A 24,226-nucleotide genomic window follows, 5' to 3' on the forward strand; every position below is an offset into this window, starting at 1 on the left:
AATTGCTTTCCACTCTAGCAAAGCGATGAACATCATGCTGAGACGACTGAATATTCTGCAATGCATCTTCAGTGTGCGCAAAAAGCGGAATGGTCTGATTCGCATCTCAGATGAACAGAATCTCCTGTTTTGGAGAAAAGCCTTGCACATGAATGGGATTTTAGACATAAGAAACAATAATGTAATATGTGCTTAAGATGAGACTCTGGTACTTAACATACCTTTGCAGTTTCTATGGCCATTTGAGTTGAATAATCTATCAGAGGTATTTGAGCGATCCCTATTACTGCAGTATTCAAGCACCACGCAATCTTGAATGTATTTGTTCTCAGAACCTCCTGTGAAATAGTGAAGTGCTGTTACCCCCCCTTGTACAGATGTGGAACTAATTCACAGAGAGGCTAAGGGACTGGCCCAAGGTCTCTCACAGTCTGTGACAGAGCAGGGGCATGAACTCCCATCACGTGAGTCACAGACCAGCACCCTAACCACTGGACAATCTTCCTTTCTGGAATATTTATGCAAGTGCAAACCTCTGGGCCCAAGCCTGCAAACACACACGTGCTTCACTTTAGTCAGCTGCCTAGTCATGTTGCGGTCAAGGTATGCACATGTGTAAGCGTTTCCAGAATCTGACACGATAGTAGAACCTCAAGTCCCAAAATAATGAAATCTCTCTCAGGGTTTTCATTAGAAATCTTGCATTTTTCAGGGTTATATAACTTAGCATTGACCGCTGATTCTTGTCATTGTATCTGAGCTGAGAAACTTTAAATTTTTTTCTTCTATACATTTTTTTTTATTCAATCCATTTGATCTTTTTTTATTTTCTTAGTGGGAATCACATCGGGGTTTTTTTTTTTTCCCTTCCTTTTTTTTTTTTCAGATGCAAGTTTGGGAATCCTCCATCCACAAACTAGTTTTGATGCTTAAAATGCATGTTTTCAAGATGCCAGTTCCAATGTGCAGTAGAACTTTGAGGTTGTATTTGTCTTTTAATTTAAAACAAATGAACTATTAACATTTAAAAAAAACTAACAAACCCTGGGGTAACAGCAATCCCAGGAAGCTGTGGGACTAACCCAGTCCATATAACTTTTATGGCCTTGAACCAGGTGCAGTGACATTCTTTCCCATTTACTCTCTCTGTCCCCCTACCTTCTCCCCCTCTCCCCAACACACAGTTGCATAGACTGGTGTGACGTGTGTTGAGAGCAAAGTTAAATCAAAGAAACAACTTTTGCTGGGGTTTTCAAAGGGGCCCAGCTCCCATGGGACTTTCAATGGCAACTGAGTGCTTAACTCACTTAGGGCCCTTTGAAAACCTCCAGTCTTAGTTCTCAGCACTTTGAGGTCTGCAGTCACCCTTCTCTCGTGCAGGAGGAAGTTCTGTAACGTAGGTCTAGGCCCGGAGGCCGTTCCGTCTCCCATGTGCACTAGCCTTGGTGAAATGTTCATCGTTCCAGTGGATTGTAGCCGGCGGGGGGTGGGAGGCTTGGGTGGCAAAGGGAATAATCTGTTCGGTAGAACAGACAGATTGAGAAGACAAGGAGATCAGGTCACAGCCCCTGCCGACATTCCTTGATTCTGCTGCATAGGCAATTAATTAACGGGCTGTACTAGTGATGTTTTATTTGCATTTGATTTTTTTCCCAGAAAGAAAATGTATTAATAGAAGCCACCGGAGTCTGTAGATGACCCTCTGTCCAGCAATAGGGATATTAACCCTGCTTATCCAGGCCTAGGTCAGGTGAATGAGGCCTCGGAATAATTTTCAGTTGTCTCTTACCAGCTTTCTTCTGAGTCACACTCACTAAAGCGGACGTCCAGCCACGTCAGCTTTTACCATCCTCGGTATTTGCAATAGCCATAGCGACTCCATACTGGTTCTGTGCAGAGAGTTGTATGGTGGATTGTAAAGAGTGAAAACGAGCTATATGGTGGCTGTTCCACTGTGAGAGGATGTGTGGGCTATTTCTTTAAAACTGGAGGAGGAAGCCGAGATGGGGGGCAACAGTTCTGTAGTAAAGCAGAGAGACCAGCTTTAGGGGTAACTGCTTGTAGTCTAGAAAGTACCCTCGATCAGTGTCGTGCTTCTTTACCATTGTCGCTATTGCGGGGCCCCAGGCTTTGCAAGTGTTAATGAGCAAAACTCTGCTGGCACCAATGGAGCTGCAGCTGTTCACAGGAGCTGAGTGTTTGGGGCTATGCATCATAAGTAAGGGTCACCTATCAGGGCACCACCCTGGCCTTGACGTGTGCTGCATTTCCAGGACAGCACTCAAGGGCGCACAGAACAGATGCGTTTCAAATCAAGGATTTCTGGGGTGGGTTTTTAAAAAGCAAACTATATCAAACACAACTAAACTGAGCCTCTGATTAGGTTCTGACTGAAGTTTTCTTTAAAAAGACAGAGGGAATTCATCAGTGTGATTCTCAGCCCATCTTGAGAGGCATAAACACGCCCCGGTATTGCACATGTACCTCTCTCATGAGTTGGCGAGATTGTTGAAAGCTCACGGGATTAGCTTCCTGTCACTCTCCAAAGAACATGACTATTTAGATGACATCTCTGTGCTTGCAATTACTGTTCTATTCTGACATTGATTTGTATATTGCCGTCTGAAAAATATTGTGCTAGAGGTGATGTGTTGAATGTAAGTTATTGCCAACCCTGAGACACAGTAACTCTTGGTGTCTAGCTACCACAGTGATATGCACGTTCAAAATCCATGTAGCCCAAGTGTAGACAGCCGCCCTTTGGTTTTAGCATTTTGCTGTGTTTTGGCTTTACAAGGATAAAATCAAAAGCTTGCTGGGTTTTGGATTCAGAGCCCACAGGCAGCAAGGAAAAGCCTCATGCTTTCTTAGTCAGGTAGTGCAAGGAAGGGGCCTGGATTAATCAGAAGTCCTAGATACAGCAGCAGAACTGTGCTGGTGATGAAGGTGAGGGCCTGGAGATTGTCATAGTATAGAAGTGGGTTAAATGGGAAAACTATGCCATTTTAGTCCTCTTTCATATGAAAGATCGCTTGGAAGGCAATAAATCCACCTACAGTGCAATCAGTGAACCAGCCAGAACCCTCATTGTTTCCATAGCACAGTCGCACAGATATTTGCAGCTCCAGCAATAAGTGCTGTGGGGAATGCAGTACATCTGGCAATGCACAAGTGCGTGGCATCTGCTCCGACCATTCCTGTTTAACTTTGAGTCAAAGTTTGTTACTTTGTCCACTGCAGGGATCCATAAGTGGTAAAATAGAAGTACATTGCCTTCTATAATTTGTTTCTCTGTACATCTTGGTGTTACATAAGAACGGCCATTCTGGGCCAGACCTATGGTCCAGCTAGTCCAGTATCCTGTCCTCCGACGGGGCAGTGACAGATTTTTAAGAGGGAATGGACAGAACAAGACAATTTATTGAGTGATCCGTCACTGCCGTCCAGTTCTACCTTCTGGCAGTCAGAGGTTTAGGGACACCCATAGCATGGAATTAGATCTCTGACCATCTTGACTAAGAGCCATTGATAAACCCCCCTCCTTCATGAATTTAGCTAATTCTTTTTTTGAACCCAGTTATGCTTCTGGCCTTCACAACATCCCCTGGCAGCGCAGGGGGCAAGATTCTGCATTGCACCTCTTAAAGGCACCTCTTCATCTCCACACCACTGTGTCCAGTGGCCCTGGACACATCCCTCTCTCCCTATGAGAGGGCTTGCAAGTGAGTCTTCGGAGAGCAGCCTTATAGCTGTCTCCCACCATTCTGGCACTGGGGGAATTCTTACCAAGCCAAATAGGAGGCAAAGAGGGCCCCATTGTGCTGCTCCCACCCTTTTAAGCCAGCTTGAAAGGGCAGGCACAGGGGAGAGGATCTCACCCGGGGTTTCCCCACAGATTTCTGCTCTCTCGCATGTGTTTGTCTCAATTTAAGCTTTCCCCTGTAAGAAGTTTCTAGGCCTTTGAGGTGTGAAGACAGACTTCCCAATAGGAATGCCCAGCGTATTGTCTTCAGAGAGGTAAACCAGTTGCGAGCTGGGAGAGATGCTAATGGCCACGTTCGTCTCAGTGCAGTGTTAGCGCAGAAATAGCTGGGCTTGCTGAATGTCACCAGAAGTATTTCAGTGCTTTCTTAGACCCAGTCTTGGTGATCAAAAGTGCCCTAGTTAAACAGGGCGATGGCCAAAACATGTTACACAGTTCATCCACTGTTGCTTGTGTGGACAGGGGGAGGAAAATCGAACCACCACTTTTTATCCTGCTGAAATCTTTTGTAAGGGCTTTTTGAACAAACGAACAGTAAAGAGTAAGTGGGGGGTGGAGGAGGGTAGGAGAACTACCTGCCTCAGTTGTGCGTTTCCCCCCAGACCCTCTTTAAAGTGCCACCCCCGTGCCCTTAGTTAGTTCAGCACAGCACAGCTGCCTGTTAATCGGGAACCTCGCACAGAGGTTGAAAATCCACACACAAGCTCCCCAATACATTCTTCTCTCTCACAGAGCCCCACTCCCGCCCAATGACCTCCGTCCCACTCCATCTCCCGTTAATTCTGCTCCCCCCACAGAGCTGCTCTGACACTGTCTCCAGTTAATCCGCCCCCCATTAATGCTGCCCCATCCCCTAATCTCCCTACTGTCCCCCACCTATTTGCAGAGCGTGATGCATTTCCAGCACCCTGCCCCTCCCTCCTCCTCCTCTTCTGCCAAAGGGAGCAGCAGATCTAGCTGTTCGCCGGGTGAGGGGAAGCACCAAGGGCAGGACCCTCTGAGGCTTGGGTGGGGGTAGCTGCCAAAGTTGCAAACGAGGGGAAAACAACAGTAGCCACTGCACCTTAGGGATCTAGCTCTGATTGGCTGCCTTCCCCAGGAAGTGGGACAGTGGGGAAAGGCAGCCAATCCAATGGGGATTTCCCTGTAGCTGAGGGGTTTTCACGGCAGATGCATGGAAAAGTCAGAAAACCTGTTGACTTGGCAGGTAGAGTCCTGGTTGCCAGCTGGAGTGTCTTGGGTAAGCAGATCCATCCAGACATGGTACAGGGGTAACCCTCTTCATGAGGTAAGATACACTGGCCCACTTCACTGCTATAGTCCCAGCTCTAGCCTAAACTTCAGTATATCTCACACACACAAATTCAATCTTTAAAAAGTTTCTTTCAAATTTTTCCATTAAACTTTTCTGAGTTTTTTTTCCAATCAGTTTTTAGAATTTTTAGAGTTTCATTTTGGTGGGGAAACACTTTCACTTTTTCATTTTCAAAATCTTTCCTTCCCACTGGAAAAAAGGAGGGTGACGGTGGGAAAGGTGGAAGAAAGTAGGTCCCCTTCCTCCCTCCCTCCCTCCCCCCCCACCCCGCAAAAAATTCTTATTTCCAGTTATTTTTTATCCAGAAATTAAACAAATTCAACCAAAATGAAAAAGTTTCATTTTGTCTCACATGGCATTTTCTGTTGGGGCGGGGAGGGGGGAAGATGGGGAGTTTTCAAGAAGCTCTGCACTTGCCCAACTAGGAGGAGTGCTGGAATTCCCAGAGTACGATGCCGTGGCCCCAAAGGAACAGATCCTTACTGAGTGCGGGCCCCGGGGGAGGGGAAGGGACAGGCTGGAGAATGAGGGACCAGCTAGGGGCAGAGCCACTGTGCTAATGGGCCCGGATATGGGAGCACAGAGACTGGCCCTCTGACCTGCTAGTGGTGGCGGAGGCACTGAGGGTATGATTGCACCTTGACAGCCCTAGAGTCTAATCATTGTCCGTGTACCCAATCCATGGGGATGTAAAGGCATGTCTGTACTGCAGTAAGACACCCATGGCTGGCCCGTGCTAGCTGACTTGGGCTTGCAAAGCTCAGGCTGAGAGGCTGTTTAACTGCGGGGTAGATGTTCCAGCTGCAGCCCAAGCTCTGGGACCCTCCCACCTCACAGAATCCTTGAGCTCCACCCCAACCCCAAAGGTCTGTGCCCCAAATTAACAGCCCCTTAGCCTGAGTCAGCTGGCACGGGCCAGCCATGGGTTTTCAATGGCAGTGTAGACATACCAAAGAAGGGCTTTGACATTCCCCTAACTCTGTATTTACATTCTGTATTCAAGTACCCAGAGACTCTAGGATCAGAAGGGACATCATCTAGTCTAACGCAGGCCAGAGAATTTTAACCACTTATCTCTGTATTAAGCCCAGTACTTTAGAACATAAGAACAGCCACACAGGGTCAGACCAATGGTCCATCTAGCCCAGGATCCTGTGTTCCAACAGTGGCCAATGCCTGGTGCTTCAGAGGGAATGAACAGCACAGGTCATCATCAAGTGATCCATCCCGTCATCCATTTCTAGCTTCTGCCAAACAGCAATCCCTGCCTAGCCTGGCTAATAGCCATTGATGGACATATCCTCCATGAACTTATCTAGTTCTTTTTTGAACCCCGTTATAGTCTTGGCCTTCTCAACATCCTCTGGCAAGGATTTCCACAGGTTGACTATGCACTGTGTGAAGAAATATTTCCTTCTGGTCGTTTTAAGCCTGCTGCCTATTAATTTCATTTGGTGACCCCTAGTTTTTGTGTTATGAGAAGGAGTAAATAACACTTCCTTATTTACTTTTTCCACACCTGTCATGATTTTATAGACCTCTGTCATATCCCCCGCTTTAGTCATCTCTTTTCCAGGCTGAAAAGTCCCAGTCTTATTAATCTCTCTTCAGATGGAAACTTTTCCATACTTCTAATATTTTTTGTTACCCTTTTCTGTAGCTTTTCCAATTTCAATATATCTTTTTTTGAGATGAGGCGACCAGATCTGCATGCACTATTCAAGATGTGGGCATACCATGGATTAATAAAGAGGCAATATGATATTTTTGTCCTATTATCTATCCATTTCTTAATGATTCCCAGCATTGTTAGCTTTTTTTGACTGCCGCTGCACATTGAGTGAATGTTTTCAGAGAACTATCCACAATGGCTCCAGGATCTTTTTCTTGAGTGGTAACAGTTAATTTAGACCCCATCATTTTGTATGCATAGCTGGGATTATGTTTTCCAATGTGCATTATTTTGCATTTATCAACATTGAATTTCATCTGCCATTTTGTTGCCCAGTCACCCAGTTTTGTGAGATCCCTTTGTAACTCTTCACAATGTGTTTTGGACTTAACTATCTTGAGTAGTTTTGTATCATCTGCAAATTTTTCCACCTCACTGTTTACCCCTTTTTCAAGATCATTTATTAATATGTTAAACAGTATTGGTCCTAGTATAGATTCTTGGGGTACCCCCACATTTACCTCTATCCATTCTGAAAACTGACCATTTATTCCTACCTTTTGTCTCCTATTAACCAGTTACTGATCCAGGAGAAGACCTTCCCTCTTATCCCATGGCCACTTACTTTGTTTAATAGCCTTTGGTGAGGGAGCTGGTCAAAGGCTTTCTGAGAATCTAAGTGCACTATATCCACTGGACCACCCTTGTCCACATGTTTGTTGACACCCTCAAAAAATTTTAGTAGATTGGTATGGCATGATTTCCCTTTACAAAACCATGTTGACTCTTCCCAACAAATCGTATTCATCTATGTGTCTGATTATTCAGTTCTTTACTATAGTTTCAACCAATTTGCCTGGTATTGAAGTTAGACTTACTGGCCTGTAATTACCTCTGGAACCTTTTTTAAAAATTGGCATCACATTAGCTATTCTCCAGTCATCTGGTACAGAAGTTGATTTAAATGATCGGTTATATACCACATTTATTGGTATGTATGTATGTGAACTGCAACTTCACATTTGAGTTCTTTCAGTACTCTTGGGTGGATACCATCTGGTCCTGGTGACTTACTACAGTTTAATTTATCAATTTGTTCCAAAAGCTCCTCTAATGAAACTTCAATCTGGGACAGTTCCTCAGATTTATCATCTAAAAATAACGGCTCAAGTTTGGGAATCTCCCTCACCTCCTCAACCATGAAGACCGATGCAAAGAATTAATTTAGTTTCTCTGCAACAACCTCATTTTCCTTGATCATCTTGATGGTCCAGTGACCTCACTGGTTGTTTAGCAGCTCCCTGCTTCTGATGTATTTAAAAGCAAGAAAATGTTTTATTTTCTGAGTTTTTGGCTAGCTGTTCTTTGCATTCTTTTTTGGCCCTCCTAATTATATTTTTACACTTCACTTGCCAGAGTTTAAGCTCCTTGACTTTCTAACATAAGCAATTAAACATTTCTTCTCTTCATGCCCTTTGCCACCCGTGGTTCAGTAAGTTCCCTGAGTTTATACCACATTTGCCCTTTTCCCTGCCAACTTGTGTTAGTTTAACGCCCTCCTTGCTGCTCCAGCTAATCTCCAACCCAGAAGGTCTGCCCTCCGACCTGTGAGCTGCAGGCAGCCCTCTGTGTACAGCCTCTTCTCCCCCTGGAACATGGCCCAGTGTTCCTCAAAACCAAACCAGGCTGCTTCATGCCAGTCGCACAGTCAACAATTCACCTCCAGTGTTTTCTGCTTTCTCTCGCTTCTGGTGCTGGAAGGGGCTCAGAGACAATCATTTGAGCTTTCCTCTTCTTCAGCTCCCTACTGCGATCCTCGAAGTCCTCAGTGAGTCCCACGTGGTTCCATGGTGTTGGTGCCAATGTGTATGAGCAGCATTTGCCAGTCAATGTCAGACTCCACGGCAAGAGAGTGAAGTGTAGTTAAAGGAATGCTGTCAGTTAATACAGCTGGACTGGACAAAGGGGGTCATTTTTAAATACATTCTCCCCAAACTCTCCATGAAGATGCATGCATGCAGCTTTCATTCATTCTAGCAGGAACTAGACGTGCATATGGGGACAGACCCCCCCCCCCCATCTCTGTTCATGGTGAAACAGAAGAAAAGTGCTGATAAAGCTGTGGAGACGTTAGCAGGAATAAAACCTGTGTCCTGGGTAATAAAAATAGACTGGGTGAAATCCTGGCCTCATTAAGCTCATGAGGAACTCCTGTTGACTTTAGGGGGCTAAGATTTCCCCCAGCGTGTATTAACTAGAACCCAGGGACTCCGTGTTATTCATACAGTAAGAGATTCAGCCAAGCTTTAGGCTGGGGAGAGTTTGGGAAGGCAAAAAAATCCACTGCCCAATCCACAGCCAGGCTCTGTGGCTCCCTCCAACCCTAGAGCTGAAAGTGCAGCTGCACCCCCTCGCCATCACTTGGTAGCGTTTGCTCTCCCGTTCTGCCTCCGCAGCATTTCACCCCCGCCCTGCACGGATGCAAATGATGCCAGAAGGGGGCAGGTCCAGGGTGAAGTGAGGCCCTGCAACCTCACCAATGCGACTATCCTATAGGAAGGGGAATGTCGGGGGGCTTTAACAGGGACTCAGTGTTCAAGGGAACTCACCCTGCAGGGCAGGAAGTGGCTGGCAGGAGAGGTGGAATACGAGGCTGGGAGAAGTATTGATAAAATTAAACAGAAAGCTTCATCCGGTGAACGCCGCTAGCTAGTGTGGGCTGTGTTAGGGCTCCCAGCTCTGCACTTGAAGCTTCCATGGCCAAGCCTCTGGCGCTTGCCCCCATTACTGCTTGCCAGGATGGCCTACGTGAGGCTGGTGCAGAGTCCTTCTCCACAGGGCAAAGTGGAGGCACCGGCCTCAGGGAAGAGCCGTTGGACTAGTGCTCATTGCAGGGCCTGTACAGGCAGCCATGTACTGAGAGACACCAGCGGGGATGTGGTTAGAAATGACTAAAGCACAAGATGCCGTGTTATAATAAAAGATGACCATGATTCCTAAGGGGTTGCTGGGGCTATCCCAAGGTTTGCACTGCAGGCCTTCCCCATAATAGGGAAAATCAGTCGGTTCCGTGCTTAGGGTGACTGCCCGTCCCTAACTGAGTGGGACAGTCCCGAAATGTACATTTCCAGTCCCAGTCCCAGGCTGAATGACATCGGGACAGCATTTGTCCCAGATTCTCTGCGCCACCACTCCGCACCTGCCCGAGGCTCATGGGCAGTGCCAGCCTCTTCCGGGGGGGGAGCTGAGGTGGGTCTTAGCCCTGCCCCACCAAGAGACCCCGCCCCCTGCTCCTTATCTCCCTCCTCAGGCCCCACCCCTGGCCAGGCCAGAAGCCATAGCCGGGCAGTAGTAAGAGCTGCCTAGGGAGCCCAGGCCATTGTGGGGATCCCGGAGTCCTGGACCCTCCACCTGCCCTGGTTGGCACACCCCGGGGATGGAGACACAGGCCGGGGCTGCTCTTGCACCCCCCGGCCTCTCACCAAGGGCAGGTTGAGGGTGCTGGGCTCCCCACAACGGCCCCAGATTTCCTGTGGAGCTCTTATCACAGCCCAGCTCCAGCTTCTGGCTTCACCATGGGGCAGGACCTCAGGGGGAAGAGGAGGAGCAGGAGATGGGGCCACAGAGGGGGCAGGGCTCAGGCATGTGTCCCATTTTTGCATTTTGAAAAGGTGGTCATCCTATCCGCGCTATAAAAATACTCTGGAAGTTATCGGGGAGGGTTTACTAGGAGATGATCACAGACGGAGGCTGTGGCAGGGCAGGAGAAATTGCACCATTAACTGGGATTTTTTCTTTTTCCCTTCTTCCACTTGCTATTCCAGAGCGACTACTCGAGTGACACAGAGAGCGAAGACAATTTCCTGATGATGCCCCCAAGGGATCATCTTGGCCTCAGTGTATTCTCCATGCTCTGCTGCTTTTGGCCACTGGGAATTGCTGCCTTTTATTTGTCGCATGAGGTAACGTAAAAATCTCTCCTGCTAACTCAGAACACTGCATCCTAGGCTTTGGGTGGGCCCATTGCAATGTAGAAGGGGGCAACTGGGCATGTATTTTGGGTTACACACAGGCTGTGAGTAGCTAGAAGCAGAGAGGGGTTCAGAGTGTATGTAACCCACTCGTGAGTCTGTGTTACAGGTTCCCCGCTGTGTAAATGTGTACATAGACGGTGGTGTGTGTTTATGTGTTTTACTTTGTACTCAGTGGAGATGCTATAAAAGTCCTTAACTCTGATTCCTGTGGACTAGTTCTATGTTGTTTCATAGTTGAGTGAGTCAAGAATTTTCTGTTGGAAAATATCCTTTCTGGAAAATTTAAATTTTGCTGAAAATGTTTGATTTCCCCTTAGGAAAACGCCAAATGATCACTCCCAGACCACCCACTGGGGAGGTTCTTGTCTGTTTTGCTTTGTGGCTGCCCAGGGAAAGCACAGATGGAAGGTTCTGTCAGTTTCATTTTCTGTCCAGGGAAAAGGTGAAATTGACAAACGCATTCCAGACAGGCAGATGGCAAGTTGAAAAATTCCAAACTGGTTCTTTCCAAAATGGAATTTTTCTGGGAATTCCTTTCTGCAAAAAATGTTGGTTTTTTTGGACTCCTCAGCCCCATTTGGGATGGAAAATTTTCCAAAAACATGAAATTTTTCACAGGAAGGATTTCCTTTTTCCAGTCAGCTCTGCTTCACAGTATGGCTAATATCCACTGAACGTCTCTATGTCTCTGTCCAATGCATCTTCATAAAGGCTGAAATGCCTGAAGAGTCTCTCAGAGTGGAGGGTAATGTAACTGACAGGAATGGAATCGCATTGGTGAACTCATCAATTGTTATAATGAAGTATGCTGCCAATACTAGGCAAAAATATAAGAGAAATGGAGCAGCACATTGGAACATACTGTCTGTGCTTCACAGCCCTGAAATCACTAGCTTTTTAGTTTGACTTTATAATTTCCCAGCTCTAATGTTTACCAGTGTTGTGTGTCTGTGATGCTTGTATGTGCCCATAGATGTCTAAGGTCCTTAAGATCAAAGGAACCTAAAAATATGGTTTACTGTGTTGTGTCGCCTATATGATGGTTTAAGTTAAAAAATAAGTAGAAGTTAGACTAACTTAGGCTCAAAACCTAGGTGTAGAGGAATATGGGAAATTAAAGTTGCTAGTGTGAGAAAAGTTAGAGATAAACTGGAGAAAGAGTGTTATGGGAAAGAAAGAGTTAGAAGCACATGGCCCATGGTTGTGTTATCATGTTTTAGTTATAACTGGTTTGAGCAAGGTTTTTAATTAGTGTTTCTGAGAATTGTGAATGTTTTATTAAAACGATAGTATGGGAAGGACTTCAGTGCGGATGTTAATCTAAATAATGTGTAATGTAAAGAGCCAATAAGAAAGTGGAAGAAATATAATTATAGTAAAGGACAGTTTAATGCTTATTAGTATTATAATGGCACATAAAAGAAGCAGTTTTGCTAAATTGTGGAAGAGCTCCAATTAACATCCAGGGTTCCAAGATGATATGGTGTACCTCTGGTCTGATCACCCATTGATACACATTTCATGTTTGAGTATCAGTTACCAGTTGTGTAAGTGGTTTGCTGTTTGCTTAATGAATTATTTTTTCTTTTTAATAAAATTTGATTATATCGTTCAAAGTGTCACCAGTTGGTCCTCTACTGAACTGATTTTCTGTAACCAAACATGAAAAACTAAGTTGGGTTTTATTGCACCCTTATCTTTAACAGCTTAATATTAATTGGGAACATTTCAACATAAAGGTTACAATTAGAGGGAAGAGGTCTGAGGCTACTTTATTTTAAATGTATGAATCACTGGACATTTTATCTTAGCTGCCTCCAAATTGCAGAGAAGATTAAAACGGATTCAATAGAGAGTTTAAAAGTTTTTCCTTGTTTGAAGCTATGTCTACACTGACGGCGGCAAAGTCAGTGAAGACCCGCTTAGTTGATCCAGAAGTCGACACTATTATTCCACCCCCACAAGTGGAGTAGCGCTGTGTCAACGGGAACGTGGGTCCCGTCAGCACAGTGCAGCGAAGACGGTGCACAGAAGAAAAGCACAGCAGTCGACAGAAGTTAAGCAAGTTTTCTGCGTAGTTTGCGTAACTCCCGTTGACTGCCGCTGAATCGCCGGGATAAGTGTAGACCAAGCCTGAGTGGTGTTGATTACTCCAGGCTTGGTTCAGGGGAATTTGTAGGAGAGTGGTGAAAGCTGAAAGTGGAGATTGCATACCTAGTACAGAATCAGAGCATTTTGGTGCCCAACATTTCTAGTCCTCTGTCCTCCAGACAAAGCTGTTAGTGGACAAGATTCAGGGCAATACAAAATTTTCCTACTATTGAGACTTGTTCCATGATGGGTCCCTGTGGGATCTGGCATTGTGGGCATGACCCTAATTTTTTGGGGGAGAGGGAAAGGGACCTAGGTTGCTATAATATTGTTATTCCAATAAGACAGAAAAATACTAACTGGTTTTATACAAGCTGTGAATGTACAGCAAGATCTATTAAATGAAAAAAATCCCCGCTGTTAAGGTAGGGATATAGCTGTGATTTTAAATGCATGATTTCCATATCATGGGTGAGTGGCTTCAGTGGCATCTTACAAAGCTGTGTGACTGAGCTGCATGCTGGCAGGTGGAATTCACCGTAGACAAGGCAGGACAAGCTGAAACGGGAAGAGAACAATCTGAACTACTCAGACACACTAAGGGTTCTCTTGGCCTAGGAAATGCTATAGGAAATACTAATGCTCTCTCACTCTTTTGAAACGTAGGAGAAGGAATTAAGTAGAAGGCAAAGGTGATGAGGCGATTTTATGAAAGGCTGAGTGGACAAGTCAGGCTTCGTCTCTGTGTTGCCAGCTCTCATGCTTTGAGCGAGAGTCTCACAATATTTGATGATGAAGCCCCAATTCCTGGGGGCATGTGATTATGTGACAATCTTAGCGCTCAATTAAAAACAAGAAGTTGTTAGCCTTCACAGCTGCAGGGAAAAAGCTTGAAAGCAGGACCCTAGAGACTCAAACACCTGAAGACAAATAAAGAATCCAACATTTAATATTTTTAAGCCAGTCTCCTGATCTAGTTGGCAGCCTGTAACAAACGGAGTGCTCCACAGATCGGTGCTGAGGCCAGTTTTATTCAACATCTTCATTAATGATCTGGAGGATGGGGTGGATTGCACCCACAGCAAGTTTGCAGATGACACTAAGCTAGGGGGAGTGGTAGATACCCTGGAAGGTAGGGATAGGATACAGAGTGACCTGGACAACTTGGAGCATTGGGCCAAAAGAAATCGGATGAGGTTCAACAAGGACAAGTGCAAAGTCCTGCACTTAGGATGAAAGAATCCCATGCACAGCTACAGACTGGGGACCGACTGGCTAGGCAGCAGTTCTGCAGAAAAAGACCTGGGGGTAACAGTGGATAAGAAGCTGGATATGAGTCAGCAGTGTGCCCTGGTTGTCAAGAAGGCTAATAGCATATTGGGCTGCATTAGTAGGAGCATTGCCAGCAGATCGACGGAAGTGATTATTCCCCTCTATTCAGCACCGGTGAGGCCACATTTGGAGTATTGTGTCCAGTTTTGGGCCCCCCCACTACAGGAAGGATGTGGACAAATTGGAACGAGTCCAGCAGAGGGCAACAAAAATGATTAGGGGGCTGGAGAACATGATTTATGAGGAGAGACTGAGGGAACTGGGCCTGTTTAGTGTGCAGAAGAGAAGAATGAGGGGGGATTTGATAGCAGCCTTTAACTACCTGAAAGGGGGTTCCAGGGAGGATGGAGTTGGGCTGTTCTCAGTGGTAGTAGATGACAGAACTAGGAGCATTGGTCTCAAGTTGCAGTGGGGGAGGTCTAGGTTGGATATTAGGAAAAGTTTTCACTAGGAGGGTGATGAAGCACTGGAATGGGTTGCCTAAGGAGGTGGTGGTTAGAGGTTTTTAAGGCCCGGCTTGACAAAGCCCTGGCTGGATGGTTTAGTTGGGGTTAGTCCTGCTTTGAGCAGGGGGTTGGACTAGATGACCTCTTGAGGTCCCTTCCTACCCTCAACTTCTATGATTCTATGATTTGTTTTAATGCTGTGTGATGGTAGTAGTGGGTTACATGTACATTATGTAATATCTTTTAGTGTGTCTGCGCCAATCAAAGTAAAATAAGTTCACTGCTCAGGAAAACCACAACTTTGTGGACATTTAAATTGGAACATATGTTCTGTAGCCATGAGCCTGCGCCACCAGTGTCAATGACTGCAGGATCAGGCCCTGTACACCGACCGCAAGAGCAAACAAGGTAGTGGGTTAGATTAAGAAGAAGACTATTGGATCTATCATATCATTATATAAAGCAATGGAAAGCCCACAGTGTTCAGCTTTGACTCCCCTATCACAGCAAGGAATAGAAGGGATAGAAAAGGTCATGAGAAGGGCAATGAAGTTTGTTTCTAAATCAGGAAAGATGCATACACCGAGGCTATCTAGTTTAGAGAGGAGATGAAGGAGAGCGGACGTAATAAAAGTGTATAAAAGAATCAACCATGCAGAGAAAGGGCAGTCATTTGCTCCAATTTGCTCTCCTGAAATAAGAGCTGATATCCACTACGGACAATGTTGCTAAAAGCAAGTATTTGTTAGACAGCGGATAGTTAACCTGTGAATTCAGAGGCAAACTATTGGGACCAGGGCTCGCTGGAAAACAAGAAGTGTGTTTTGTGAGAGATTTCAAGGTTTCAAACTTTGTTTTTGTTCTGCATGGGAAACAGAGACCTCTTCGAAATTTTTCATGGGAACAAGAACAAAAAACAGAAAGAAAAAGAGAGACACCCCCCACACACAATCACCCAGAATAGCTGAGGAGTGATTAGGGTACTCACCTGAGATGTGGGAGGCGCAGGTTCAAGTCCTGCCTCATTCAGAGCTGGACTTGAACCACGGTCTTCCACAACTTCTGAGGGCTATTTTGGGGCCGGTGTCTCTAGAAATCCATCCCGGATCTGAGACCCTTGCCTGACAAAAGCTTTATTGAAACAGATGCATTTCTGTTCCGATGAATTGGCATTGTCTGATGGAAAAACGTCACACTGAAAATTTACCAAACAGTTCTAACTGAGACGAAAGCCTCATATGATTGACAAATGGATAAGACATTGTGTATGAATAGTCAATATACCATCCACGGGTAAAACTAACAAGGATAAAAAGTGTGTGAGTGACATCCACTCAGACCTTCATTAACCCTACAATCGCTAACTTCTCAGGTTTAGGAAGAAACTCTGCCCAGGGTAATATTGTTGCATAATTGACCACATACTGGCCAATACGTTCAGACAGGACACTAGACTAAATAAATCACTGGTTTCATTCCTGGAATTTCTTATGTATTGGCAATTGCTACATATAGCAATTTTTAATGTGTGTCTAACATTGGCAGCCACAGGGATGAATTAATGAAGCTCTTTTGCGTTTAATTGCCTTTTTTGAAAAAATAAAAAGACAGGAGATTTGATCAAATGTGATCACGTGTAATGCATTTATGTGTATATTGCGGTAAAGCATTGTACACTAGTCACATGTGACTTCCAGATATGTCATCCTTTCTCCTCAGTGTTAGAGACCTGTTTCTAATAAAGGCAGTATTCCAACATTTCTAGATCTTTGGCACATGCCACAGATACAGTGCAGTGATCGAGTGCAAAGGATGGATGATCAGTCAAAACCTTAGGGGTTGCAGTCAACTGGTACTCAAGAAGTCAGAGCTGAATTTTCAAAAGAGCTTAGGGCCAGATTTTGAGGCCCCAGCACCCACAACTAGAACCAGCTTTCCAGACAGCAAGGCTCCCATGCAGATACCTAAAAAAGAGCTGGATTTTGAGAAACGCGCTGCACCCAGCTCCCTTTACGACGGCCCCAGTTGTGAGTGCAGAGTATTTAAAAATCTGGCCCTTACTGTTTGCCGCACGCATCAACAAATACAAGCGAGCTGGTGAGCTTATTATAATTTCACCAGCGTGTAGCAATCAGTGCATTGTGTGTGCCGATGCCAGAACCATGCAATAATTAATAGACATGTGAAAGTCTCCTGGCCATTCTTTATGAACTGAAAAATTAATTTTCCTCAGGCTCCACAGAGCAATGATCCTCCTGCAGAGACTAGTTCTGGTGCATTGCATGGAACTGATCGTTTCTGCAGAGGCTGCTGTCAATATGCTGCAGACTTAATCTGCCAGAAGCCATTTGAATGGAATGGTGCAGCTATGAAGGTGCTGTACGTATTTTGGCACTGAAAAGAGTCATATTATGGGCCTTGTTAAGCATATAAAACGGAGGTGTCCAATTTCCTGTCCTAATGACTACGAATCCAAAGAAGCAATTGCCATTGCAGCTCAGATCACATCCCTCTACTGGTCCAGTATCCTGCAGTGACCAATATCCGCTGCTTCAGACGAACATGCAAGAAACTCGGCTAGGTATTATTTAATAACCTGATCATAGGGGAAAATTTCCTCCCAGACTGTTAGTGGTTTATACCCCTTATAACTGGGTGTTCTATCTAATGTAACTGGATATTCTGAGCTGCCATGTAAATATCTAATCTTTTTTTCAATCCTGCTAAACTTGTCAGATGCAAATGGTATCCTGTGGCAATGAGTTCCACAGGTCACTTATTTTCATAAAAAGAGTCATTTCCTTGTGTTAGCATTAAATTAGCTATCTGTCACTTTTAATGACTGCCCCCTGAGAGAGGGGAAATCAAGGCCTTTACTGTACCACTCGCTATTTTACACACACAACCACTCCAGTTTGTCTCCTCTCTGATCTGTTCCAAGTGTTTCAAATCAACCCTTAAATGGAAGTTTTTCTTTGTCTTTCTTGAGGCCTTTTCTAGGGGCTTCTCTACACAGACAGTCAGTGCGCAGCAAGCCGGGGGTGAATTGCAGCGCGCTAGTTGCTGTGCGCTAACTGGCTGGGTGGACCATGGTACGGCAGAACCAGAGTGCGCTCTGATGTATGGCAGAACTTTTATGGGTGCTCAGGGTCCACACATGGCAAGTTAGGGCACAGTAGTTTTACACCCCAGCTTGCTGTATTCTAAGTGCCATATAGACAAGTCCTGTTGCTCCTTTCTCAGGTGAGGGCATAGGGGCATAGTGCAAATTTATATAGCAACCGTATTGTTCTCTGGCCCTTTCCTAACATCTCATTTACCATCTTGTTTACTTTTTCAGCTGTAGCTGCATGCTGAGCAGATGTTTCCACTGAAGGTGGTTTAGGCCAGAAGGGCCCATTGTGATCATCTAGTCTGATCTCCTGTATACACAGGTTGTAGCGTTTCTCCCAGTCATTTCTCCGTCAAACCCAGTGATGCCCTGGTCTTTTTCCTTGAGTGGTCACAGGTAAATTACAATCCCTCCCAGGGTGTGTGAGGGATTTAGATTATTCTTTCCAATGTGCATTACTTTGAAATAACTTTTGGAAGCAGTCCCTGTCTCAGAGTAATCTGATTTTAATGACTGAAATTGTTTTTCAATTAAGTCTGCCCTGTTCTGCAGATTTGGAACATGTTTCAATACAAAACCCTACTTTAGGAGCAGTGTTGCCACCTCTTACATATTATCATGAGTCTCGTGATATTTAATGGTTTTTTTTTCCTTAAAGCCTCATCTTTTGGAGTCAGGTGGGAATCTCAGCTTTCATTAAAAACTGATTTGTAGTCTTCCTGCTTGTGGAGAATAACAACAAACCCTAGCTCTTAGAAGGCCTTTCCATCAGTAGACCTAAAAGTACTTTACAGAGAAGGTCAGTATCATTATCCCCATTTTACAGATGGGGAAACTGGGCAGAATGAGGTGAAGGGATTTGCCCAAAGTCCTCCAGCATGCCAGTGGCAGAGTCAGGAATAGACCCCGGGTCGCCTGAGTCCCCCACCAGCGTTGTCTGTTGGACAACAACTTTTCTGAGTTCAAGTTTGAGGATCAGAAATCAGAAAGCAAATTTAAAAAAAAAAAATCCAACATTTATTTTTAAAAATCTCATCACTTTTGAGCCAACGTCATGATTTTTAGGGGCCTGACTCAGGACTTTTGATTGCTGAAAATTGGCAATACTGCAATGTCTTTCTGTCTGAGATATTTTCAGACTTACTGTTAGCCCGGGGGAGAGTTTCTGGGACAGTCTTTCTTGGACAAGGTGTTTCTGTGATAAGAGTATGAAATACAGAAAAGGAGCTCCACTTTTTTGAGAAGTTCCCTACCAAGATTCTTTGGCACATTGTATCTCAGAAAATGTCAAACTTGTTTTACTTGTTGATTTTCAATTAAATCTAATACGTAGGCTGGTGGTTTAGCAGGCCAGTTATTTAAATATTTCAACCTCTGGGATAGCAATGAAATCGCTATGAAGTTTATAAACTTCAGATTAATCTTAGAATTTAAAGGTTTTGCAGACTTATCTGATTCTAAGGTTTCCTCTAGATGCAAATTTACACTTTTTTAACTGAAGGTGGGTTAAAAAAAAACCCAATGTGATTTAGTTGAACCAGTGGAAGTTTCTGTGTAGACACTCTCTTATTTTCGGTTTAGCTTAATCTGGTTTTAGTCCAGGGTTCTCCCACACAGATCGTATGAAATGGCCAGGAACATAAGTCCGTACCTATGCTGTATCACCTTCACATTGCGTGACACCTCCTTTTGGATGTGGGGTTCTCTGGAATCCTTCGTCTCTGACTCAACCCCCATCCAGAGACCCTGTTTTGGGCTGGCCTGTCTTGTTGGCCAACGGGTGGGCTGGGCACCGCTTAAACCCAGAAACACAGCAGCCAGGTAATCTCCATGGACCTGCCTTAGAGGAACGTGAAGCACACCCTTCCCTCGGAGCCTGAATCTTTGTAGCGCTCACAGCTTCTCCTGGTCTGGGGATCGAGGGAGCAAGACAATCGTGTATCTTTTTGTGATTCTTTCCCTCTCTGCTCCATCTCCTCAGTCCTGAGTCTGACTTCCCCAGCCGCTATAAAACTTCACTGGCTCCAAGGCAGCAAGAGATGGATTTTCAAAGATATTTAGGTGCCGAAAGATGCAGATTGGCATCTAGTGCGATTTTTCAGAAGCGCTCAAACACGATGCCGATCTGCATCTTTCAGCAGCTTTGAAAATCTGGCTCTGATTTTCTCTCTGGCAGACTATTGTGTTTGGCTGCAGACTGCAATGCAGAAATGCAAGAGCAATCACCTCCACACAGCCTGCAGCGCTTACATTGCACTCGTTCGTTACACCTCATCACACAGCGAAGCAGGTGCACGGGGCTCTGCAATCATTTCCCCTACCCAGACGATTGCTTAAGTAGCAGAAATTACAACACAATTAAGAAGAGTGGGAATTATTGTGCACCATAGAGAAACATCTTGTGTCTACAGTAATGCTGCAAGTAAGTGGACTGTGGCTCAGACCCTAGAGAAGTACACACGAGAACAAGGGGGGCTGCGTTTTTTGAAGCCGCACCGAAGGCACGTGCATTGATCAGCTTACCAGACTGAACAAATTGCTAGTGCACAGACATGCTTAGAGGGGAGGAGGCAAATGTTGTACTGAAGGGTCCATGTGTCACTCCTTGATGCAGCAATACTTTGTGAGTGACGTGTCTTTCACAGGTGGAAGACTCCATAATGGCAGCGCTGCGTACTACCTAGCCCCGGCTTAAAACCTCAGAACTGAAAACAGTCAGAGCATGACTGAGACTCTGCTGTAGCAGTGACAGAAATAATAACAGGGCCAAGCTCTTATCCAGTGCTTTCCATCCATAGCTCTCAAAGTGCTTTAACAAAGGAGGGTCAGGTTTAAAATAAACAGAAGGAAGTACTTCTTCACACAGTGCAGTTAACCCATGGAACTCACTGCCAGGGGATGCTGTGAAGACCAAAACTATAACAGGGTTCAAAAAGAACTAGATAAGTTAATGGAGGATACGTCCATCAATGACTGTTAGCCGGATGGGCAGGGATGCAAAACCCTGCTCTGAATGTCCCTAAACCTCCAACTGCCAGAAGCTGGGACTGGATGACAGGGGATGGATCACTTGATAGTTGTCCTGTTCTGTTCATTCCCTCTGCAGCACCTGGCACTGGCCACTGTCAGAAGGCAGGACACTGGGCTAGGTGGACCATTGGTCTGACCTAGCATGGCCGTTCTTATGTTCGCTTTCATCATCCCCATTTTACAGATGGAAAAACCAACTTTCCCAAGGTCACCCAGCAGGCCAGCGTCAGAACTCAGATCTTCCAAGCCCCAATCCAGTGCCATGTCCAGTAGGCCACCATGCCTCCCTGTAAAAGCTGATCTATGAGGAAGAAACATATATGTTGTATCATTCGTTATTATTTATATTATGGTAGCATCTAGAAGTCGTAGTTAAGATCAAGGCCTCACTGTGCCAGGCGTTGCACATAAATTTACTAAGAAGTTTCCTGTCCCAAAGAGCTTATAATCTGACCACAGCTCCGGGGAAACTAAGGCACAGGTCAGGGGAATGATTTGCTCAAGATCATACAGAGGTCAGTGGTAGAGCCTTGATTAGAACCCAGTGTTGTAGCCAGAAGATATGTTGCCTCCTAGTCAAGAATCAGGCAAGTGGATCCTGCGTCTTCCTGCAGGAGAGGGCACGACATAGCAAAGGGGTGAGTCAAGCCCTTGACTGTGCTTGAAGCACCTCTCCAAGGGTGTTCCAAACCAGAGCCTGGCCTTCCGCTCAGTGGGTGTTGGATGGACAAACCTCCGCAATAGTGTGAGAGCGCTTGCTTGCTTGCCGAACATGGCGTGATGGCTTCAGACTGGACCGTGCAGCCCACAGTCACAGCAGAGAGTATCTCATTAGTTCCACAGAGGGGACTGTTGCTTAATTAATTAATTTACACTGCTTTGCTCCTTAAGTAATTGCCAGTGTATTCAAAATGAGCCCGATGGATGAGCAAATTAGAACTGAGAAAATCAGAGCAGCCATATTGGGTCAGACCAATGGCCCATCTAGCCCAGGATCCTGTGTTCCAACAGTGGCCAATGCCAGGTGCTTCAGAGGGAATGAACAGCACAGGTCATCATCAAGTGATCCATCCCCTGTCGTCCATTCCCAGCTTCTGGCAAATGGAAGCTAGAGAGACTTCAGATCATGGTTTTACATCCCTGCCCACCCTGCCTAACAGCCATTGATGGACGTATCCTCCATGAACTGCTGTCTGCATGTAACACATTAGTGCGAGACGCTCCAGACGCGATTGTGCTAAGTGCTATACAAATACACAGTAAGAGACTATAAACTCTCTGGAGCAAGGATTGTCTGAATATGAAAGACAGACTGTGGGGGTGGGGCTGGCAGGGGGAAACAGAAGCACAGGTTGGGGAAGTGACTTTCCCACGGTCACCTAGGAGCTCAGTGCTCCACCACTGGCAATTTTCAAATCGAGTTTGGAGGTTTCTCTACAAGCTCTGCACTAGGAATTGCAGGGGGACAGTTCTGGGGCCTGTGTTATGCGGGAGGTCAGACAGTGATCACCGTGGTCCTGCTGGGCCTTACAATCTGCTAATAGAACCCACGACAGCTGGGGTCCAGCCAGTGGTCTACCCACTGGGCCTTGCTGCTCCCAGTGTGATTAAAAAGTAAGAGCTCCGTAGGAGAGGGTAGCACAATCAGTCCCTGGGTAGCCAGACCGGCCCCCCATCAAAGGCCACAGAGCCACTCCCTCTGAGAGCTGGAGCCTTCCCAGGGTTTCCAGATGTGCAGGGAGAGCAGACCTGAAGGGGCAGAGGGGTTGCTTCTGTCTACCAGGGCTGCCCAAGGAAGGTTAAACTGCAGCAACAAAATGCTGACAGCTGTTCTCGTTTAGGCCTAGTTCCCTAAGGAAGCCCATTACAGACACTTTCATTTTAGACTCCTAGACTCTGACATCAGAAGGGACCATCAGGCTCATCCAGTCTGACCCCTGCACAATGCAGGCCACAGAACCTCACCCACCCACTCCTGTAATAGACCTGCAACCTCTAGCTGAGTCACTGAAGTCCTCAAATCATGGTTTAAAGATTTCAAGTTACAGAGAATCCATTTACACTTGTTTAAACTTGCAAGTGACCTATGCCGCATGCTGCAGAGGAAGGCAAAACCTCCCCAGGGTCTCTGACAATCTGACCTGGGAGCAAATTCCTTCCCGACTCCAAATATGTCAATCAGTTAAACCCTGAGCATGTCTGCAAGATCCAGTCGCCAGACACCTGAGAAAGAATTCTCTGTAGTGATGCAGGGCCCTCCCCATTTAGTGTCCCATCACCAGCCATTGGAGATATTTGCTGCTAACAGTTGCAGATGGGCCACATGCCATTGTAGGCTGTCTCATCATACCACCCCCGCCATAAACTTATGAAGCACAGGCTTGAAACCAGCTAGATTTTTTGCCTCCACTGCTCCCCTTGGCAGGCTGTTCCAGAACTTCACGCTTCTGATTATTAGAATTCTTTGCCTAATTTCAAGGCTAAACTTGTTGATCACCAGTTTATGTCCATTTGTTTTCTTCTCCACAATGGCGCTTAACTTAGATAACTCTTCTCCCTCCCTGGCATTTATCCCTTTGATGTATTTAGAGAGAGCAATCATATCTCCCCTCAGCCTTCATTTGGTTAGGCTAAACAAGCCAAGCTCTTTGAATCTCCTCTTGTAAGGCAAGTTTTCCATTCCTCGGATCATCCTAGTAGCCCTTCTTTGCACCTGTTTCAGTTTGAATTCATCTTTCTTAAGATTGGGATATCAGAACTGCACACAGTATTCCAGATGAGGTCTCCCCAGTGCCTTGTATAATGGTACTAACACCTCCCTATCTCTACTGGAAATACCTCACCTGATGCATCCTAGGACTGCATTAACATTTTTCACAGCTACTTTCTCTTTTAAAATTTGACTCAAGGTCTTGCATACAATTGAGATCAAACTAATGGGCCTGTAGTTTCCTGGATCCCCTTTTTTCCCTTTCTTAAAATTGGTATATTAGCAATTCTCCAGTCATAAAGTATGACCCCTGAGTTTACAGAGGCATTAAAATCCTTCCTAGTGGATTTGCAATTTCATGTGCCAGTTCCTTTAATATTCTTGGATGGAGGTTTTCCAAGCCCCCCGATTTGGTCGCATTAAGCTGTCTGAATTTTGCTTCAATTTAAGTGAACCAAAAGCTCAGAGGTCAGTCAAAGCTTGTGCCCTTCTTTCATCTCATTCTAGGATTTAGAGTGCTTTTTGAGGAAAGGCATTTTCCATATTCTGGAAGGAAAGTTTCTTCTTAGTAGGATCAATCTTATAGTTAAAAGACACTGCCTGTGTGTATGTGTGTGTGTGTGTTTGGGTGGGTGTGACCAATTGCACCCCTGTATTCATACGCTACACACTACTGTGATTATCCTTGTATGAAATACACCTTGTGAGGTATCATTTGAAA

The 24,226-nt window shown here is 45.4% G+C and overlaps 1 protein-coding gene across 2 annotated transcripts in view; it reads left to right on the forward strand.

Annotated features, from left to right (window-relative positions):
- The window catches only part of SYNDIG1 (synapse differentiation inducing 1), a 121,812-nt gene that overhangs the window by 23,979 nt on the left and 73,607 nt on the right, over nt 1-24,226 (forward strand). For both annotated transcript variants that reach the window (XM_067532861.1, XM_067532862.1), the window contains exon 3: nt 10,575-10,712. In XM_067532861.1, the coding sequence (XP_067388962.1) occupies nt 10,575-10,712 (138 nt within the window). The remainder of the gene's footprint in view (nt 1-10,574; nt 10,713-24,226) is intronic.

This window comes from Emydura macquarii, unplaced genomic scaffold (genome assembly GCF_026122565.2).
Source record: "Emydura macquarii macquarii isolate MOO-44397 ecotype Brisbane River unplaced genomic scaffold, CSIRO-AGI_Emac_v2 contig_3305, whole genome shotgun sequence".
Classification (NCBI taxonomy): Eukaryota; Metazoa; Chordata; order Testudines; family Chelidae; genus Emydura; species Emydura macquarii.